This window comes from Nerophis lumbriciformis, linkage group LG04 (assembly GCF_033978685.3).
Source record: "Nerophis lumbriciformis linkage group LG04, RoL_Nlum_v2.1, whole genome shotgun sequence".
Lineage (NCBI taxonomy): Eukaryota > Metazoa > Chordata > Actinopteri > Syngnathiformes > Syngnathidae > Nerophis > Nerophis lumbriciformis.
The window spans coordinates 41,379,553-41,396,481 of record NC_084551.2 but is presented as its reverse complement, the minus strand read 5'-3'; the positions used below and the strand labels follow the sequence as shown (position 1 = coordinate 41,396,481).

The 16,929-nt window shown below is 38.9% G+C and overlaps 3 protein-coding genes across 8 annotated transcripts in view; 1 reads left to right on the top strand and 2 right to left on the bottom strand.

Moving 5' to 3' along the window:
• LOC133602296 (acyl-CoA-binding protein homolog) overlaps positions 1–5,741 on the bottom strand; it is a 38,645-nt gene extending 32,904 nt beyond the window's left edge. Inside the window, exons 1-4 of one of the 4 annotated variants that reach the window (XM_061955468.1) lie at positions 5,534–5,694; positions 4,902–5,019; positions 4,772–4,834; positions 4,302–4,707 (exon numbers count right to left, since the gene is read on the bottom strand). In XM_061955468.1, coding sequence (XP_061811452.1) covers positions 4,634–4,707; positions 4,772–4,834; positions 4,902–5,019; positions 5,534–5,545 — 267 coding nt within the window. In that variant the 5' untranslated portion in view covers positions 5,546–5,694 and the 3' untranslated portion in view covers positions 4,302–4,633. Of the gene's footprint in view, positions 1–746; positions 971–3,509; positions 3,647–4,301; positions 4,708–4,771; positions 4,835–4,901; positions 5,020–5,533 lie in introns of those variants that run through there. The other 3 variants (XM_061955476.1, XM_061955455.2, XM_061955460.1) reach the window with 3 other exon arrangements.
• rpp38 (ribonuclease P/MRP 38 subunit) lies at positions 686–8,459 on the top strand. Of its 2 annotated transcripts, none has more exons than XM_061955513.1 (3): positions 686–818; positions 6,835–7,619; positions 7,785–8,459. In XM_061955513.1, the coding sequence occupies exons 2-3, from the start codon at positions 6,842–6,844 to the stop codon at positions 7,802–7,804; spliced, it is 798 nt and encodes a 265-aa protein (XP_061811497.1). In that variant the 5' UTR covers positions 686–818; positions 6,835–6,841; the 3' UTR covers positions 7,805–8,459. The 2 variants fall into 2 exon arrangements, with proteins under 2 accessions (XP_061811497.1, XP_061811489.1); XM_061955505.1 differs by lacking the exon at positions 686–818 and adding an exon at positions 6,426–6,587.
• A 1,534-nt stretch (positions 8,460–9,993) lies between these two features.
• The window catches only part of nmt2 (N-myristoyltransferase 2), a 42,164-nt gene continuing 35,228 nt past the window's right edge, over positions 9,994–16,929 (bottom strand). Inside the window, exons 6-12 of one of the 2 annotated variants that reach the window (XM_061955487.1) lie at positions 15,359–15,475; positions 14,846–15,016; positions 13,439–13,547; positions 13,185–13,355; positions 11,779–11,946; positions 10,217–10,354; positions 9,994–10,138 (exon numbers count right to left, since the gene is read on the bottom strand). In XM_061955487.1, coding sequence (XP_061811471.1) covers positions 10,118–10,138; positions 10,217–10,354; positions 11,779–11,946; positions 13,185–13,355; positions 13,439–13,547; positions 14,846–15,016; positions 15,359–15,475 — 895 coding nt within the window. In that variant the 3' untranslated portion in view covers positions 9,994–10,117. The remainder of the gene's footprint in view (positions 10,139–10,216; positions 10,355–11,778; positions 11,947–13,184; positions 13,356–13,438; positions 13,548–14,845; positions 15,017–15,358; positions 15,476–16,929) is intronic. The other variant, XM_061955494.1, reaches the window with a different exon arrangement.

Here is a 16,929-nt window from a genome sequence, read left to right as displayed (position 1 = left end):
TGTGGAAGCTAATTATTCTATTTACCACACAAAAGAGTAAAAATGTGTGCAGTTATGTGACAACGGTGCTCAAGCTGTTTTTAGGAACCTATCCCTACTTTACCAAAGATATTGATACGTTTTCAATGTTGAGTCCCTGAGACATACAGGGAGCGATTTAAGTGGGTACCAATTTTCAAAAAATGTCTTTCTCATATTATTATTTTTCTAAATTGTGGCGTTAAACTCATTTGACGTTGCTATGGTATAATTTGGTTATAACGAATGGATATATTCAGTCACGTTCTAATTGATCTAAAACTGATTAAATTTAACATTTTGCGTTCTCTTTTTCCAGCTTACTTGAGAAAATCAGGATCTCGATTAAAGCGGCATGTATGCACAGACGGCATATCTTAGTATAATAAACCCTCTCGTTCGTTCATAAATATGTATTTATACTGTAACTGTGCTGCTCATTGGGCTATTTCAGATACATTTTAAATGTATTTCCATTTAAAATCAATGGCAAGTGCTGATAAAAGCGAATAATCTTTGATATGTAAAGAAATGCAAGACTGCAATAACAAATCAATCGAGCTTTTTCAAAAAGAAAATTGCGTTTTGTGATGATGTGTTTAGAATGTTGTACACACGTACATAGACAACGTTTAGCTGGCGTACTTTGGCTAAAATGATAGTTAAATCTGTTTGTCACACAACTTCGTCTCTCTGTTGTTAGCTAGCCAACAAGCTAACTAACTTACCGAGGAGAGTCGGAGACCACATCTTCCAGATGTCCGACATGCCTCTGCTTTAAATACGCTCACATCACAAAGGTACTGCCATCAAAAACAAATGTCCGCTTTGTAAATCAACAAGTTTATTTAAGTCTTTGACTTGTTTAGTTTTAACTTGCAGTGGCAGGATCCATGTGTCGACTCTGTTGCTCGGCGGTCACGTGCCTGTCCGGAAAAATACGAGCGATGACGTCGACGATTACGTCGCCGAATGAATCTGTCGGCGACAAATTGTATAAATTATTTTAATATGTCAACGAACAGTTGCACCCTTCTGTTATTTAAAACAGTGTTTTTCAAGGCACATTTTTTGCGTTGGAAAAAATCCAGAGGCACACCACCAGCAGAAATCATAAACTCAGTTGACAGTTAAAAGTCATTGTCGCAATTGTTGGATATGACTTTAAAGCATAACCAAGCATGCATCACTATAGCTCTTGTCTCAAAGTAGGTGTACTGTCACCGCCTGTCACATCACATCCTGACTTATTGAGTTTTTTGCTGTTTTCCTGTGTGTAGTGTTTTAGTTCTTGTCTTGCGCTCCTATTTTGGTGGCTTTTTCTCTTTTGTTGGTATTTTCCTGTAGCAGTTTCATATCTTATATTTCCCGCATCTACTTTGTTATAGCAATCAAGAATATTTCAATTGTTTCTATCCTTCTTTGTGGGGACGTTGTTGATTGTCATGTCATGTTCGAATGTACATTGTGGACGCCGTCTTTGCTCCACAGTAAGTCTTTGCTGTCGTCCAGCATTCTGTTTTTGTTTACTTTGTAGCCGGTTCAGTTTTACTTTCGTTCTGCATAGCCTTCCCTAAGCTTCAATGCCTTTTCTTAGGGACACTCACCTTTTGTTTATCTTTGGTTTAAGCATAAGACACCTTTTTACCTGCATTTACAAAGCAATTAGCTACCGGCTGCCACCTACTGATATGGAAGAGTATTACACGGTTACACTGCCGAGCTCTCGACACTCAACAACAACACATCATTTGCAGACTATAATTACTGGTTTGCAAAAAAATTTTTTAACCCAAATATGTCAAATTAGATCTCCCACGGCACACCAGACTGTATATCACGGCACACTAGTGTGCCACGGCACAGTGGTTAAAAAACACTGCACTAGACAACGGCATGTTATTTGCAGATTATAATTATTGATTTGCAAATAATATTTTTGGGACCAATTAGGTGAAGTTGCATAATTTCTCACGGCACACCAGACAATATCTCACGACACACTAGTGTGCCGCGGCACAGTGGTTGGAAAAACACTGATTTAAAACACTAATTGTTGTTTTACAGTGTATCGTTTTAGAACGGTCAACCAACGAACGAGAATTCTCTACAGAATCTCCTCTCTGGTCAACAAAAGCACCATGAGGATTCTAGCGGGAACTCTCGTTCAACCCTTTTTCGATTACGCTTGCACCTCCTGGTACCCTAGCACCTCCAAAACCCTCAAATCTAGACTCCAAACATCCCAGAACAAGCTAGTCATGTTACTTTTAGACCTCCACCCCAGATCACACCTCACTCCAACCCACTTCTCTCCAAAGTGGGCTGGCTCAGGGTGGAGGACAGAGTAAAACAACTTGCACTGAGCCTAGTCTATAAAATCCGCTACACCTCCCTGATACCGAAGTACATGTCAAACTACTTACGTAACGTAAATGACCGCCATAACCACAACACCAGGGGAAGTTCCACAAACCACGTTAAACCAAGATTCCGATCTAACAAAGGTCTTAACTCATTCTCCTTCTATGCCACATCAATATGGAATGCACTCCCAACAGGTGTAAAAGAAAGTGCATCTCTATCCTCCTTCAAAACCGCACTAAAACAACACCTCCAGGCAATTTCAACCCTTGACTAACACCCTTCCCCCCTCCCGGATTGTAAATAACCAAATGTAAGTAATCAAAAGTATATACTTGTTCTTATGCTATCTGAACTCACTATGTTCTCTGCTCGCTGTACATATCCTACCAAGTCAGACCGACACTGTTTCAATGTCCATTTCTCTGATGATGCAATTGTTGATGACTGAAGTGCTGATATCAACTAAACCCTCCTCATCCCACCCCCCAGATTATAAATAATGTAAATAATTCAATGTATATACTCTGATGATTAACTTGTGTGATGACTGCATTATGATGATAGTATATATTTGTACCATGAATTGATGTACGTGGACCCCAACTTAAACAAGTTGAAAAACTTATTCGGGTGTTACCATTTAGTGGTCAATTGTACGGAATATGTACTGAACTGTGCAATCTACAAAAAGTTTCAATCAATCAAAAAAAAGATGGGAAAAATGAGGTTGGGAGTTCAAATGTGCAGTGTTATACTGAAAAATGTTATTCAAAGATCCTCTATATAGCAGGAGCATTAAGGGATTTAAATCACATGCAACAAAAACTACACTTCTAAGTGAAAATGTCCATATCGGGCCCATATTTAGCCCTTTTCCTTCTTGTACTTTTGCAGGTACTTAATAGCGTTAATATCCGTGTGAACAGTATAGCAATTCAAAGAAACGTGATGAATGCCGTTTTGAAGTGCATTTATCATACAATATTAAACATATAACAATGCAAATAAAACAAATAAAACAGGTGCACTGGAGACACTATTCATTGACTATAAAGTGTCCATGCTAATTAGCTTACTTTGTGTGCTTATGGCGCTTCGTATGTAGATGTCAAAATGTATCTCACCTTCATGGTATGTTGACTGCAGATTAATGCCGCCGCATGAGAGAAATGTGAAATTGATGCTGATATTTTTCAATGGAGCGGTTCAAATGTTGACGAGCTCAGTTGTCGCCTTTAGCCCAGTGTGCGGGTGTCCCAAGAGCCGATCAGAAGAGACCGCTGCGCATGCGCGGCTTAGTGTAACTTGCCCTGCCCGACATTACATAGATGCATGCACATAGATATGTGGGGTGAATACTATGACAACAGTACCTCCAAATAGGTGCAATCTTTCATTTTATGAAATGATAAGAAGTACTTCAAAACTAACATTGTTGCTTAAGATAATTCTGCTGGGACATTGTTTTTTTTTTTACAGTTTGGGCTTTCTGAAAAGTTGAAACGTAATTTACATAATTTCAATCCAATCATAAGATAATAGTGTATTTGTCCATTATCAAGGTGCATCAGCAGCAGGACAATGTATTTCTGCCGAAGGCTATATAATGACAAATTAATTTGCAAATGATTTTAAAACAAAAATGTCAGAATGTACATTTCATACCACAACATACTACAGTGCTGTCCTACGAAAGTAACGTATCTCCAAATGTTTATTTTTTTAATGAAAATATTAGCCATTTATAATATTGTTTTCGGGGGTTAAAAAAAGTTTTTTTTGTTTTTTTTAAATACATATTGTTGAATATACTCCTTATGTACCCCCCACAACCCCAAAGGGAATAAGCGGTAGAAAATGGATGGATACTCCTTATGTACATGTATTCAACATACAAATTAAAAATGACTCACAAATAACATAGTACAGATGCTTTATTTTCAAAAGGTGAACATATATCATTTCTTGTAAGTCGTTCCATTCTTATAACAAATCAAGTTCTATTTACCGTTATCGAAAATGACCGCATGTTAGCATTCATAATCAAAAATCAAGTAGCAAACATTACAGTTTCACATTAAAAGGGTACATGGACGTTATGTTTTGAATAAAGATGCAGAAAAGCAATTTAAAAACCAGCATGATTAAAACCTCTGAGAGCAGAGTTATTAGTTTAAGACGGCAGCCTCACTTCAGTCCTTTATTTCGTTAAAAATGTTATATTTGCCGCTTGCATTCTATTCATTCATTACATGCCATATTTGCTGACGATTTCCTTTGCAAGTTTGGTATAGGCTGCCATGGCGTCATCCTTAGACATGCCTGGAAAAGAAAGGACAGCTTCAAAACAACTGCAAACAACAATTAGTACTTTTGAACTTTTTACCTTTCTTGGATTCCCAGGCGTCCCACTTGGCTTTTCCTTTCATGTCAAACAATCCTGGTCTATCTGTAAAATGCAAAAGTGCAGTGTTAATGCATGAAATCAGTCAATATCAATAGTAATTGTGTTGTACCGGTGTTAACGTCTCCTACGACCGCTTGCTTATACAGGCCGTAAAGGTCCAGCAACTCCTGGTCTGATGGTCGTGTTTTCAAGTTCTTGACATCCTCTGCTGCCTTCTCGAAGTCTGCCTGCAGGTTAGTGTTGAAAAGATGTCAATGAGTTAAAAAAAAAAATGTATGCACAAATAAAACGATTGTTAAAACTAAACAGTGACTAATCCGTAACAAAAATATAGGAGAAGTAATCTGAGCGTTGAACTTTAACCTATTGGAACACCACGTGATGGGTAAACAATAGGGTTTTATGCAAGACTGGTGCTTTTGTTCCTACTTCAATGATCTACTTCACAAAGGAACTGAGACACTGCAAGACTGATTAATACAGGCAACTACCAAATATCAAGAGTTGCTTTTCAAACCTTGCACCAAATTGTTCGAAAATATTAATTGTAGCATCAGTCAAATCCAGGCGGTGATTATGTTTTTTTGTTTCCCCTGCTTGGCATTCTTTTAATCTGAAGGAGAGTATACAGCATGTCAATCCAAGATGTGCTACAGTGTGGGGCTATGTCGCATGATCACAGTCGATCATCGCTAGTGGTCAAAATGACAGTAAAAGTTAAATACTGTAAATATATATTACCAAAGAAGTCATTTTCGCTCGATGTATGTCCGACGTGATGATTCAAAAACCGATGTTAGGTCCGTGTCTGTCGCTGCGGGTCCACTTCCAAAGCAACGGTTCTCTGCTTGGCTCGCGAAAGGGGGCGGGACGAGGCAGCTCCGGGAAAGGCAATTGGATGGTTGACAGGAGCGCATGCGCACAGAGTTACATTGAACGGCGTTGTGGCGGAGGCAAAGTCCGCATTCGCTCGAGACCCCCCTTCCCCCCGCCCCCTCCTTAAAATAAAGACATGTTATCATATCAAAAATAGATATTTGTTCAGTGGGGGACGACATTAAACCGTCTCAAGTAAGCCGCTTGTAAATATATTCTGTTACATTCTTTGTTATCAGAGGCAACAGCGCACACAATGACGTCATCTACAAGTGACACGCACCAAATGCCTTTTCCCCCAAATTCAATGATATCCCTATAACCTCTGTAAAATTATTGATTTTGATGAAAAAAGACAAGAAAAAATTAGGTGAACTATCCAAGAGGTATTTTGTACATATGGTATTATACAACATGCCAGAATTATATCAGCTTTTTGAAGAAGTTACATGGAATGTTTATTTCCTGCATGTATGATGTACAATGTCCTCTGGTGGCTTGCCGTCCTCTCATCCGCACTCCTATCAGTTCCACAGTCACTTCCACCTTCCGGGAACCAGTTACATCCATATAATTTCGATTATTATATAATCTTTTTCCCAAACATGTTTAGTAAAAGTACAAGCAAATGAAAACCCATCAATTGTCCCTTTCGGGGTCGCGGGTGGTGCTGGACTCTACCCCAGCTGCATTCGGGCAGAAGGCGGGCTACTGGGGTCGGCTAAATTGCGGGCGCTGTACTGGCCCTTTAAGACGTCTGCTTGTTTTTTTGTTATGTTTTTTTTAAATAAAGTTTTTTCAATTTAAACAAGATGGTGGCACCCGGTAGCTAGTTCGTGTGTTTGGATGCATGGTAAAGATATTTTCACGTTGAGGAAATTCTAATAAGAATACACTCTTTTTCCTTGGTAACGAACAGGTAAAGTCCTTTGAGTACTTTGTTGGGATTCTTATGTTGACAATTACAGTAGCGTAAGATATATGTATTTTATTGATCCGAGGGAAAACAATGTGTAATTCAATGTAACTATTAAATTCATGATTACGTCAATTTTAAATGCATCTTGTAAAATTGCATTAATGGGCAAATGATACGGTTACTGGTACGTCTGATTTTGAAATTGCACGTCTTTTATTGTTTACTTTGTTGGTTTTTGCAATTTCAGTGAAGAAATGTCTACGCCAGGCAAGTCAGGCGGCAAAAAGGACAAAATAAAAGCTATTCCACCCAAAACCTCCTTCTCCTGCCCTTTCACACAGCATTGGAGACCACTTCCTCAACAAGACATACATTTCATCCTGGCTACCTTAAAAGAAAAACTAACTTCAATGGGTTTAGAAAAGAAAGAGCCAAAAGTGTTTCGCCCGTGGAAGAAAAAAGGCAGAGGTAAAACTCCCTCATCTAGGTCAGATCCTGTCCCAGAGGCGAGCCAAGACCTAGATACGAATGATTCTCCTAAGGGTGGCTGGACAGATGTAGTGGTGAGAAGACAACTAGCTGTGGGCATCAATGAGGTTACCAAAGCTCTGGAGAGGAACCAACTCAAACTGGTTTTAGTGTGCAAGTCTGTCAAGCCAAAGCACATGACTCATCACCTGATAGCGCTGAGCGCCACAAGAGGAATCCCTGCCTGCCAGGTGCCCCGGCTAAGCGAGAGTGTGGCGCAACAGCTGGGCCTGAAGAGTGTCCTAGCATTGGGGTTCAGGAGTGAAGGTTTTACTGACACCGTGGAGGCCATCATACCCAAGGTTCCCTCAATCGATGTTGCCTGGCTACAAGGTGAGACTGCGAGTGTGGCATCACAACCGGAGAGAAGCAAGAGAGCGAGCCAGAAAAGAAAGCTGGACCCTGAGTGTGAAGAGTCTGCCTCATCCTTCACACTGCACCCACTTACAGTGAAAAGAATAGTTCCCAACCCTGCAAAGAAGAGAAAGCTGAAAGCAAAGCAAGGCAAATAAATTCCTATAAGTTTGTTTGTTGCCATTTTACCGTTTGTGTCAGGGTAGAAGTCTTTTTCGTTAGCACACACACAAGTAAGGTGGAAAAATACTACTTTTGATACCTTAATCAAAAGAAGAACATTGTTTGTGTGTTGTGTTTGTGTCAATAATACAGGAGAGCAGCAGGTGTGTTAGAAGGTGGAAAAATGCCAGCACTGTGTCAGGAGAGCAGCAGGTGTGTTGGAAGGTGGAACAATGCCAGTGTGAAAGGAGTATTTCTCCAAAAGGTTGAAGATTGCAGAGTCAACATTGTCCTCCCCATCCAGTTTTGGTGCCATTCATACTTAACAGTAACAGGAATAGAGACCGCACAAACATAGTATTGTGGAAAAATACATATTTGGATTCTGCATTCAAAGGCAGAAAAATAGCAAGTTTCAATGCAGGGGTCATGAGCTACCACCAAAGGGTCAAATACAATTTGCTTCAATTTTTGTATTTATAACTGTTAAATTCAGAGGTTAAACAGATAATCTCCAATGTTATTTTTTCATTTGAAACCCCAACAAAGAAGTTAGGGTATGACTTTAAAGTATGAGTGGCGATGATGTATTTTGCGATTTTCAAGCAACACCAAAACTTTTCTGTGACGGGTAACACATGTAAAAAAAAAAAATGCTCCTTGATGATTTTGTAAAGTGAATTTATTCAAATGTCCATGCTGGTATAGGCGGTGTGTGCGTTGAAACAGATTATTTGCATGGGCTCATGTTGTGTAAATGATGCTGGTACAAGTCCTTCCATCTTTCTCACATCTTACAATGGATTTGAATAAAAATATTGACCTTCAGTTTGATAAAGCTGTATGTGTGGTTTCTAAAGTACACCTTGCCCCCTTTAGTTTAGCAAGTCTGAAAAATCAAAAATATTCCAAGTAAGGCAGGTACTTAGGGGGTTGAGTTGTCACTAGTAACATGATACTACAATCACAGCAGCAACATTCACACAGATGCAGGCAACACAATTGAGACTCCGCCAGCCAATCAATGTCAGTGTGGTAAAGTTCACCTGTCACTTAAAAAGAAACAAGCAGACTGCTTTTCTTCATTTACACAGGGAGGAGCCCAGCTTAAGTTGAAGTGGTGCTGCATGAACACATCTTTAGCATTAAACATCTCAAATAGGAGAGTAGAACTTTTCCAATGAATTGTCACAATTTTCTGGTTGTCTGGATTGTTAAAAGGTGAATTTGGTATATTTTAACTTTTTTGCATTTAGAGTTGCATGACAGAAAAAATATGTCAGTATTGAAGAAATAAACTGGAATCAATCAAATAGCATAATTCCCCAGACACGCATAACTCTCATGGCAAGGAATCTTTGAAGAGGGAATGAGAACAGTGATAGGAAAAACGAAAAAAAGAAATGCTCCACATTTGCAGCCATACTGGGGCAGCTTCTCGGAATAAAGGAGTAAATGCTCTTTTCTCTGAAAGTCACTGACTAAATACTGTCTCAAAGCACAACAGGAAGACAGAATTTGCTAATATGTTGGTGATAATGTTTGTTAGCCATTTGTTTTACAAACAGGATGCTGGAGGTGCTTCTGGTTGTGAATGGAAACGTACATTTTGAAGGCGAGCTCAATGCAGTGTAACACGATTGGCAGCGCACTTTCACTCTTTACAAGTACCGTTTAGTAGCACGTTTTCAAATACGTTTCTGCCTCGAAAACTTTCATTAACTCAAAAAATTGTGCTTCATAAATGGAATACATTCTTCATTCAAACAAACAAAAATATTAAGTAAGTGTTGAATGGCATGCAATTTGTTTGTTTTTTGTTAAAATATCAATGCCAATGCAGCAATCGGTTTCATGAATGGATGAAAGTTTACAAGTCATCCCTGAAAATACTCAACATGTCTAATTGTACCCAGAACATAATCAAATCCAAAGTAACCAACAAAGAAAATATATACACTGCAGCAGCAGCCATTGAAATAAGAACCTTTCCACTGCTCAGAAGCAGAAGTATTTGGGGACAACATAACTTCTTTCGAAGAAGAAAATAGAAAAGCAGCTAATTACATACCGCATCTGTACTTCCTGGTTTTGATTGACATGTCAAAAGGCATCCTCTGTGCATGCCACACGGGTTCCTTTCAAAAGGAGAGCTGTTTTGGAGCATCTCAGGCATACCATGATGTTCACATTCAGAATGATGATGCAACAGTCATCCTCCTTCACCTCCTGAAAAATGTGCCAGATGCTTCAAGAGCTTCCCAGTAGCAGGGCAGGTTGTCGTGTTCAAATTCTGGCTCAAACATGGATGGTCTGTGTGTGTGTGTGTGTGTGTGTGTATGCAAGTTCGCCACTGCCAGAGGTGTGTGTGTGTGTGTGTGTGTGTGTGTGTGTGTGTGTGTGTGTGTGTGAGTGCGTGTGTGTGTGTGCGTGTGTGTGTGTGTGTGTGTGTGTGTGTGTGTGTGTAGCAGGCCCACAGACATGGGCTATTGAAGGACGAGGCCGACCTGCAACACAGGTGTACATTTTTGTTGTGTACAGTTTCACTTTTAAAAAAAAGACAGAAAAAGCTTGAACTAACTGACCTTATCAGGTTCCATTGGGGGACACTTCCAGTTGTATAGATAATACTGCAGATTTCCATCACCAATACCAAACTTGAGCTTATCCAGAAATACTTTATTCTCCATTAAATCCAAAGCATTGAACACATCAAAGCCTTTCTGTTAAAACAGCAGCACAATGACATGAGGAAAATACTTTAAAAACAGCAGCATGCCTCTTTATGGAAGTCCCAGTCGACAAGGCGGAAATCAATCAAGTGCATCCCTCAAAAATTGTGCAAAAACTCAATAATTTTACGCGATGTTGACACAACAGGCTTTTGTGTAATCTTAACACATTAGTAGTTAACTTTTTCCACTTGTTAAAACATTTTGTATTTTATGAGCTGCATAAGCAACACAACTTTATTACATCCTCTTTATCTGTCCCTAAATAGTATTTATAAGTATAGGTTTAAATGTACAGTATTATACTTGTTAAACTTAATTTTACAGATAATAATGTGAATATGTTACTTTATTTAATTCCGGGGGGTTCCACAATGCAGCATTACAGACATTTTCGGTTTAATGCGCCCTTGGCAATTGTTAAACTAAAAATAAATTATTAGTATAATACATGATTACATATTACACTAAGTTGCTTTTCCATCCATAACACAAAGGTTAAATGAGGATTATGGGTTTTCCCTTTTTCACTACCGATATGATATCGATATCAGCATGAATTATACATACTTTTATTGTTTAGTAGTTTGGAATGTTAGACATTTTTGATCAATTGAAATGAGTCAAACAGAGAATAATGGTAGGTATGTCAAAACACTGACCGATTTATTATTAACCGTCTTATGGTGTCTTTAATTAAATTGATGTGGAGTGGTACCGGTAATTGTTTTTTTGATGACACCAAGTGGTCACAATGGTGCAATAAGTTGAATGTTGCGGACGCGTTTGATACTGGATACTTCCTATTAATACGCTTCTGCTTTGGAGAATTTGTATCTGTAAGTAAAATTCTACTATAAATATTTGATACTTGTTTATATGTGATATGTGCTGTTTTAGACTGCAATATGGTTTAATTAGGTCTAGCTTGTGTGCTATTGTTTGTTTAGCTGTTGTGCAGCTGCTATCTCTTCCTAGCATGTTTACCTTTTGTAAAGGACTTGACTAAAATAGGAAAAAAATACCAGCCTTGTGTGCTTCTTGGAGGACAATTGGACGTTAACTGGCTGTCCAGCTTTGCACAAGTCAACACACTGCAGGGCTGCTTATATCGGAGCGCTTACATTGGAGATTTGAGATTTTTATTGCTGTTATCAGTCTAATATAGGTTTCATGATGGCAACAGCTTGACACTAGAATGGATTGATTCACTTTACATTATTTTTTGTTTAGTAAAATTAAGAAATTGAGTTTGACTTTAAAGTTCCACTGTATTGTTTTTTTAATCGTTAGAACCTCCATTAGCAAATTTAAATATTTTTTACCGGCACACACGTGTGACATTATTAAATTACCATGTAGCCACCACTACATAACAGAGTGGTAAGGGTGAACAATATGGGACACCTACTTACCAGTTTGGCGAGGATGAGGGCATCATTCATTAGGTCCAGCAGCGGCGTTTGTGTGTGAACGTTGTAAAAGGAGTATGCAGCTTTCAAGCTCCTATGGAGGGGGTGATGCATCACAGTAGAGGGCAATGTGTAGAAACTAGCAAAGTCTGTCAGGATGCCACTAGAACCCTGCGAAATACAACAGCCACTTCAAAGCAAAAATCAGACAAAGAACAACACCCTGTATATTGGAAGCATTTCTTTGCTAAATAATAAACATTACCGTATTTTTCGGACTATAAGGCGCACCTAAAAACCTTTAATTTTCTCAAAAATCGACGACGCGCCTTGTGTATTAATTATTTCTGGTTGTGCTGACCTCGAAACAATTTTATATGGTAGATGGTAAAATGATAACTGTGACTAGTCACACATAACTGCAGGTTGAATGAAGCATGTTAAATAAATAACTCTAGCAAGAACCAGTCAGACAAAAACTTTAATGCTTCATTGACATTACACAAGGCACTCAAAAATCTGTCAAAATGTTTTAGTACGACTTTGGTAAGCTACGAAGTCGCACCGCTTGATGGCTCATTGCCGCATTATGGCTACTGTAGTCAGACGTGCTACGCTTCAACATACGGGCTATCTGGCGTTTTCTTTCGACCCTTATGCAAAACCAACTTTTCTTACCTAACGGTACCTGCTGACGTGTATTTGGGATCTGCATAAGTCCCGACACCGTAGTCAATAAGCTCCTTCTTTTTCTCCATTCTCTTGTTGTGGGGCATTAACCCTCCGCTGCTGCCATTTCTAATATAGAGTAGCGTATAGCTGTAACTTAATCTATCAGTAGACTCGCTATGGAGTGCTAACAACTACAAACATGGCTGTTGGGGAGAAGACGCTTTGGAAGTGGAGCCACATAAATAGGACTACCCATAAAACGGCGCCTACAAAAGAGATGGTCTGAAAACGGCTTGACATCACATCATGGTCTGTAAAACATAATCGATGCCAAATTTTGATCAAAGTACCACCATTACATGTTATGTAAACCACAAAGAAGTGCTTTAAATGTAGAAAAAAAATCACAACTTGAGCCCTTTAATGTGCTTTGTGTATGAAAATAGACTTGAATAGTCCCGTTCATCTGCAATACCCCTTATAATCCAGTGTGCTTTTTAGTACGAAAAATACGGTAATCATTTTCTTTGCTTTTGTTATCTTAAAAGACAGCAACACACAACTGCACTGTATCCAACATTTGTGACAAAACTTAATGCGACAGCCTAAAAAAAATCATTAGATCTTTGAATTCTGGGTCCTTAATTGACTTTTAAAAAAATTATTCATGGCGCTCAGTCAAATTCATGCAAGGCAATGCGATATGTACGGGTGAGTGATGGACGTGTTCTTGCTACCTCTACAACATATGTGTCAATTATGTTTTCCTGTGGTAGGAACCAGTGGGCCACTTCTACTTCGCTCATAGAAGGCGCCAGCTGAAAACGTCTCAGGAACTTCTGCAGCAGCTCGGTCACCTGCCGGATGTCACGCCTCTCCATCGGCCGCAAACCCCCAGTCTTGATGCTCTGCAGTAGAGGAAAAAGTGGAATTCCATCAAGTTATTGTAACAAAGAGGCTTTGTAATATGAGACGCATGAAGCGTGTTTACATCTGGTAGTCTGTAGAGTTTCATCGTTCTTTGCAGGGTCATGTTTCTGCTCAGATGGGAGAATTTGACCTCCACAAGCTTTCTTGGGTTCAAAGAGCGATGCCAGTATCTGAATAATGACACAACAAGAGAAAAGTAGAGAATAATTGCTGTGTCATGCTTTGTAGGTTCAGCAGCACTCATGCAGCACCAGAAGATGACGCTCCCTCCATCATGTGGTGGTCAGTTGGGGAGGTTGATGGTGTCATTGTCTAATTTGCATTACTGACCATAATTTATTTACAGCAGGGGTCTTCAATGTTTTTCTAGGGCAAGGACCCCCAATTTGATGGAGCGGGGACCCCTACTTGCATATCCTGTAGAAAATGGTGTTTTAAATTAAACTGGTCCTAAAGCTACCTTGCAATTGTGCAATACTAAGATATACAAATTATACAGCATAGCCCCACTAATAGTGGCAGCTAGCATTATTCAGTAGCTGTCAACTAGCACGCTAATTGCTAGCCATTAGCCAGCGCCACTAATTGCTAGCTGGTAACTATTTTGCTAATCACTGGCAAGTAGAGCGCCAATCTAAAATTGAAAATGTCAAAAGTCTAGATTTATGACTAAATCCTCTTATTACCGGTATCCAGATAATGTATAAACGAGAAAGACTTTGACGAGCAGAGACGCGATGATGCGGGAGCAGCAAAACGACGCATCCAGCTCACAGTAAAGCAGTAGAGAGCTACTTAGCTGTGTGTTATCAATCTGCTGCTGAAAAATAGTTTTTCTGCGTTAGCGCTTATAATAACAACATCGCTAATATTTGGTTAATAATCAGGTCACTATATGTATATATAGTATTGTTGGCGGGTTTTGGATGGATTTTTTAGAGGGTTTTGTGGGCGGAATTGAGAGCTCCTAATGACTCCATTGTTAGCTGACTTTTTATGTATTTATTTATTAACGGCTTACAATGCATAAACATGTCTTATATCGGGATTGTGAATGATAAGACAGCCCTGTCTCTAATGTTTGCATATTTCCAATATGACACTATGGTCAGAGTGCAAAAGTGTTCCTCCAGTGACATCAATCTAGGGAAATTACCGCAGACGTTCAGAGTGGAATATTCAAAATGGCATACAAAGTCAACTTGCTTTTCCACTCTACTGGTACTTTAAACTTGCAAGGTATGGTGAGTAGGGTGGTCATGTCACTGGCATTTCTAGACTATACCACAGTGTGGTGTGTTGGATCAATGTGAATGTGACATTAAAATTTGTGGTAAGTTTGTGGGCAGATCAAACAAAAATGTAATAAAAAAGTTGAATCAACCAAAAATTCCACGACCCTCCTCAAATACCTCTGTTGACCTCTGTTTTACAGGTAATCTCTAGTGATGAGTGCATGATTTAATACCTGCACGTTGACACTGGTTTAGGCAGTACGACTCCTGCCGTGTACACTGCCTGAAAAATTCCTTCCAGGTTCACCCGTCGTGTGATCTCTCTGATAAGCACCGGCGCTACTCGCTTTGAACGCAGCTTCTTGTGGACACACAGGAAGTTGATTTCGACCATCCTCTTCAACCTTAAGACGGGGATCGAGTGTTTAATACAGACCACAACATTAGGTGCAATCAAAAAGTATATGAGCAAAAATTTTGTCAGAGACGTTTTATTGGAACAGAATTATCATTGTTGGGATTGCAATCTCTATGTAACATATTGCCCCCTTGTGAAACTAAATAGGCAACCAAAATATTAGAAACACCGATAAACTGCACTTCTACAACTGCAACAGAAAAGCATGAAAGACAAAAAAAAAAAAAACGGAGCAATATGTAAACTTTTGTAGTGGATTTCATTAATATTGCACAAGTATACTTAATAAATTATCTGATGGTTGCATATACTGTAATTAATAACTCACATGTCATAAATGCGTATTTCAGCAGGAATTGCACTGATGAAGCCGACTAGCTTCTTATTTGAGGAAACTCGCACGCCACAGTGCCACTGAGGTAACCAACCAGGTGGACGTAAAGCCCTGAAGGGGGAGAACACTGATTTAGAGACATGTTTTTAGCTTCCTTCAATGAGTCACATCACAGCACTTTATGGAAGCAATATAATTGCTACATATAATGAAAATAAATACTGATTTCAAGATTGCACGTGATTGGGTATGCATGTCGAATTTTGAGTCTATTTCCAACATTACACTGGGTCACATCTCATGCTCACACACTTTAACATGTCCGAAAAGGAGTAAGAAAAAGCAGTTATTGTCTAATTATACTCCTTCTATCACAGCAAACACAATTAATGTGTTCACTCCCCGTGTTATTTAGTTTTTATTTGAAGAGACAATGCACAGAGACATTAAGCTCAAAGACAGATTTGTTCTGCATTAGATTATAGCTAAATATCTAATTTCCATCTGCAGTCCCTGGTTACCTAAATTAAAAATATACAAAAATATGCAATAAAATTGTACCAGTAAAATTATGCTATAGCATGCAATCAAATTAAGGAAAGTCATAAAATGTCCTTTCATTGACACATACTTATACATTAGAACCATTACAGCTGTATGTTTTTTGGCAACCGTTTCAGCGTTTCCCCCCCAAGTATAAATAACCGTGTCATCTGCATACATCTGGATATTAAGTTAACATCCTCACATACAGATGGCAGATCATTTATATACATGGAGAAAATAAGAGGGCCGATGTTAGAGCCTCGTGACGCTGGATGTTGTGTTATCAATACGGACACATTGGGTCTTACCAGATAGGTATGACATAATCCAGGCCAGAGTATCTGTCGACAGTTTAAAAGTTGTTAATTTTGTAAGTAACGCGGGGTGACTGACAGTATCGAATGCCTTGTGGAGGTCTAAGAATATTGCTCCAACTACACCTCCAATGTCAAGGTTTTGTTTTATTGTCTCTAGTAGAAGGCAACATGCAGTTTCGGTCGAGTGATTTGCCCGAAAACCAAACTGCATGGGATGTAGAAGGTCTTCATCGTCCAGATGTTCTGTGAGTTGTTCAACGACCACTTTTTCTAATACTTTGGTATAACGGGGAGAAGGATAATCGGTCTGTGGTTGTTGATGTCTTGTTTATTTCCTGTTTTATGGATTGAGATGATAGTGGCAGTTTTCAACATGGTAGAGAAGGGGTTTTCTGTTATTGATTGATTTCTAAATGTTTTTATTGGAGCAGTAAGACTATCTTTATAAGTTTTTAGGAAGAACATGTCCAAACCGTATATATCTCTAGACCGTGAGCGTGATAATGTGGAGAGGATTTTGTTTGCTTTTGTTTAATTTATTAATTCTAAACTTGGTCCATCCTGAGTAAATGGCAATTATTTGCACTGATTTTGAGGGAAGTTTTTATTCAGGGTTTGTATAGACTGGATGAAATGTTCATTAAAATGATTACTGATGTCCAGACTGTCTGTGACAGTAATGCCATCAATATTTAATGTTTA

Excerpts from the sequence above, each read along its gene's own strand:
- rpp38 (XM_061955513.1), top strand. The coding sequence starts at position 6,842 with ATGTCTACGCCAGGCAAGTCAGGCGGCAAAAAGGACAAAATAAAAGCT. Across the intron at positions 7,620-7,784 it reads AAAGCTGAAAGCAAAGCAAG|GAGAGCAGCAGGTGTGTTAG; the intron begins GCAAATAAATTC and ends TCAATAATACAG.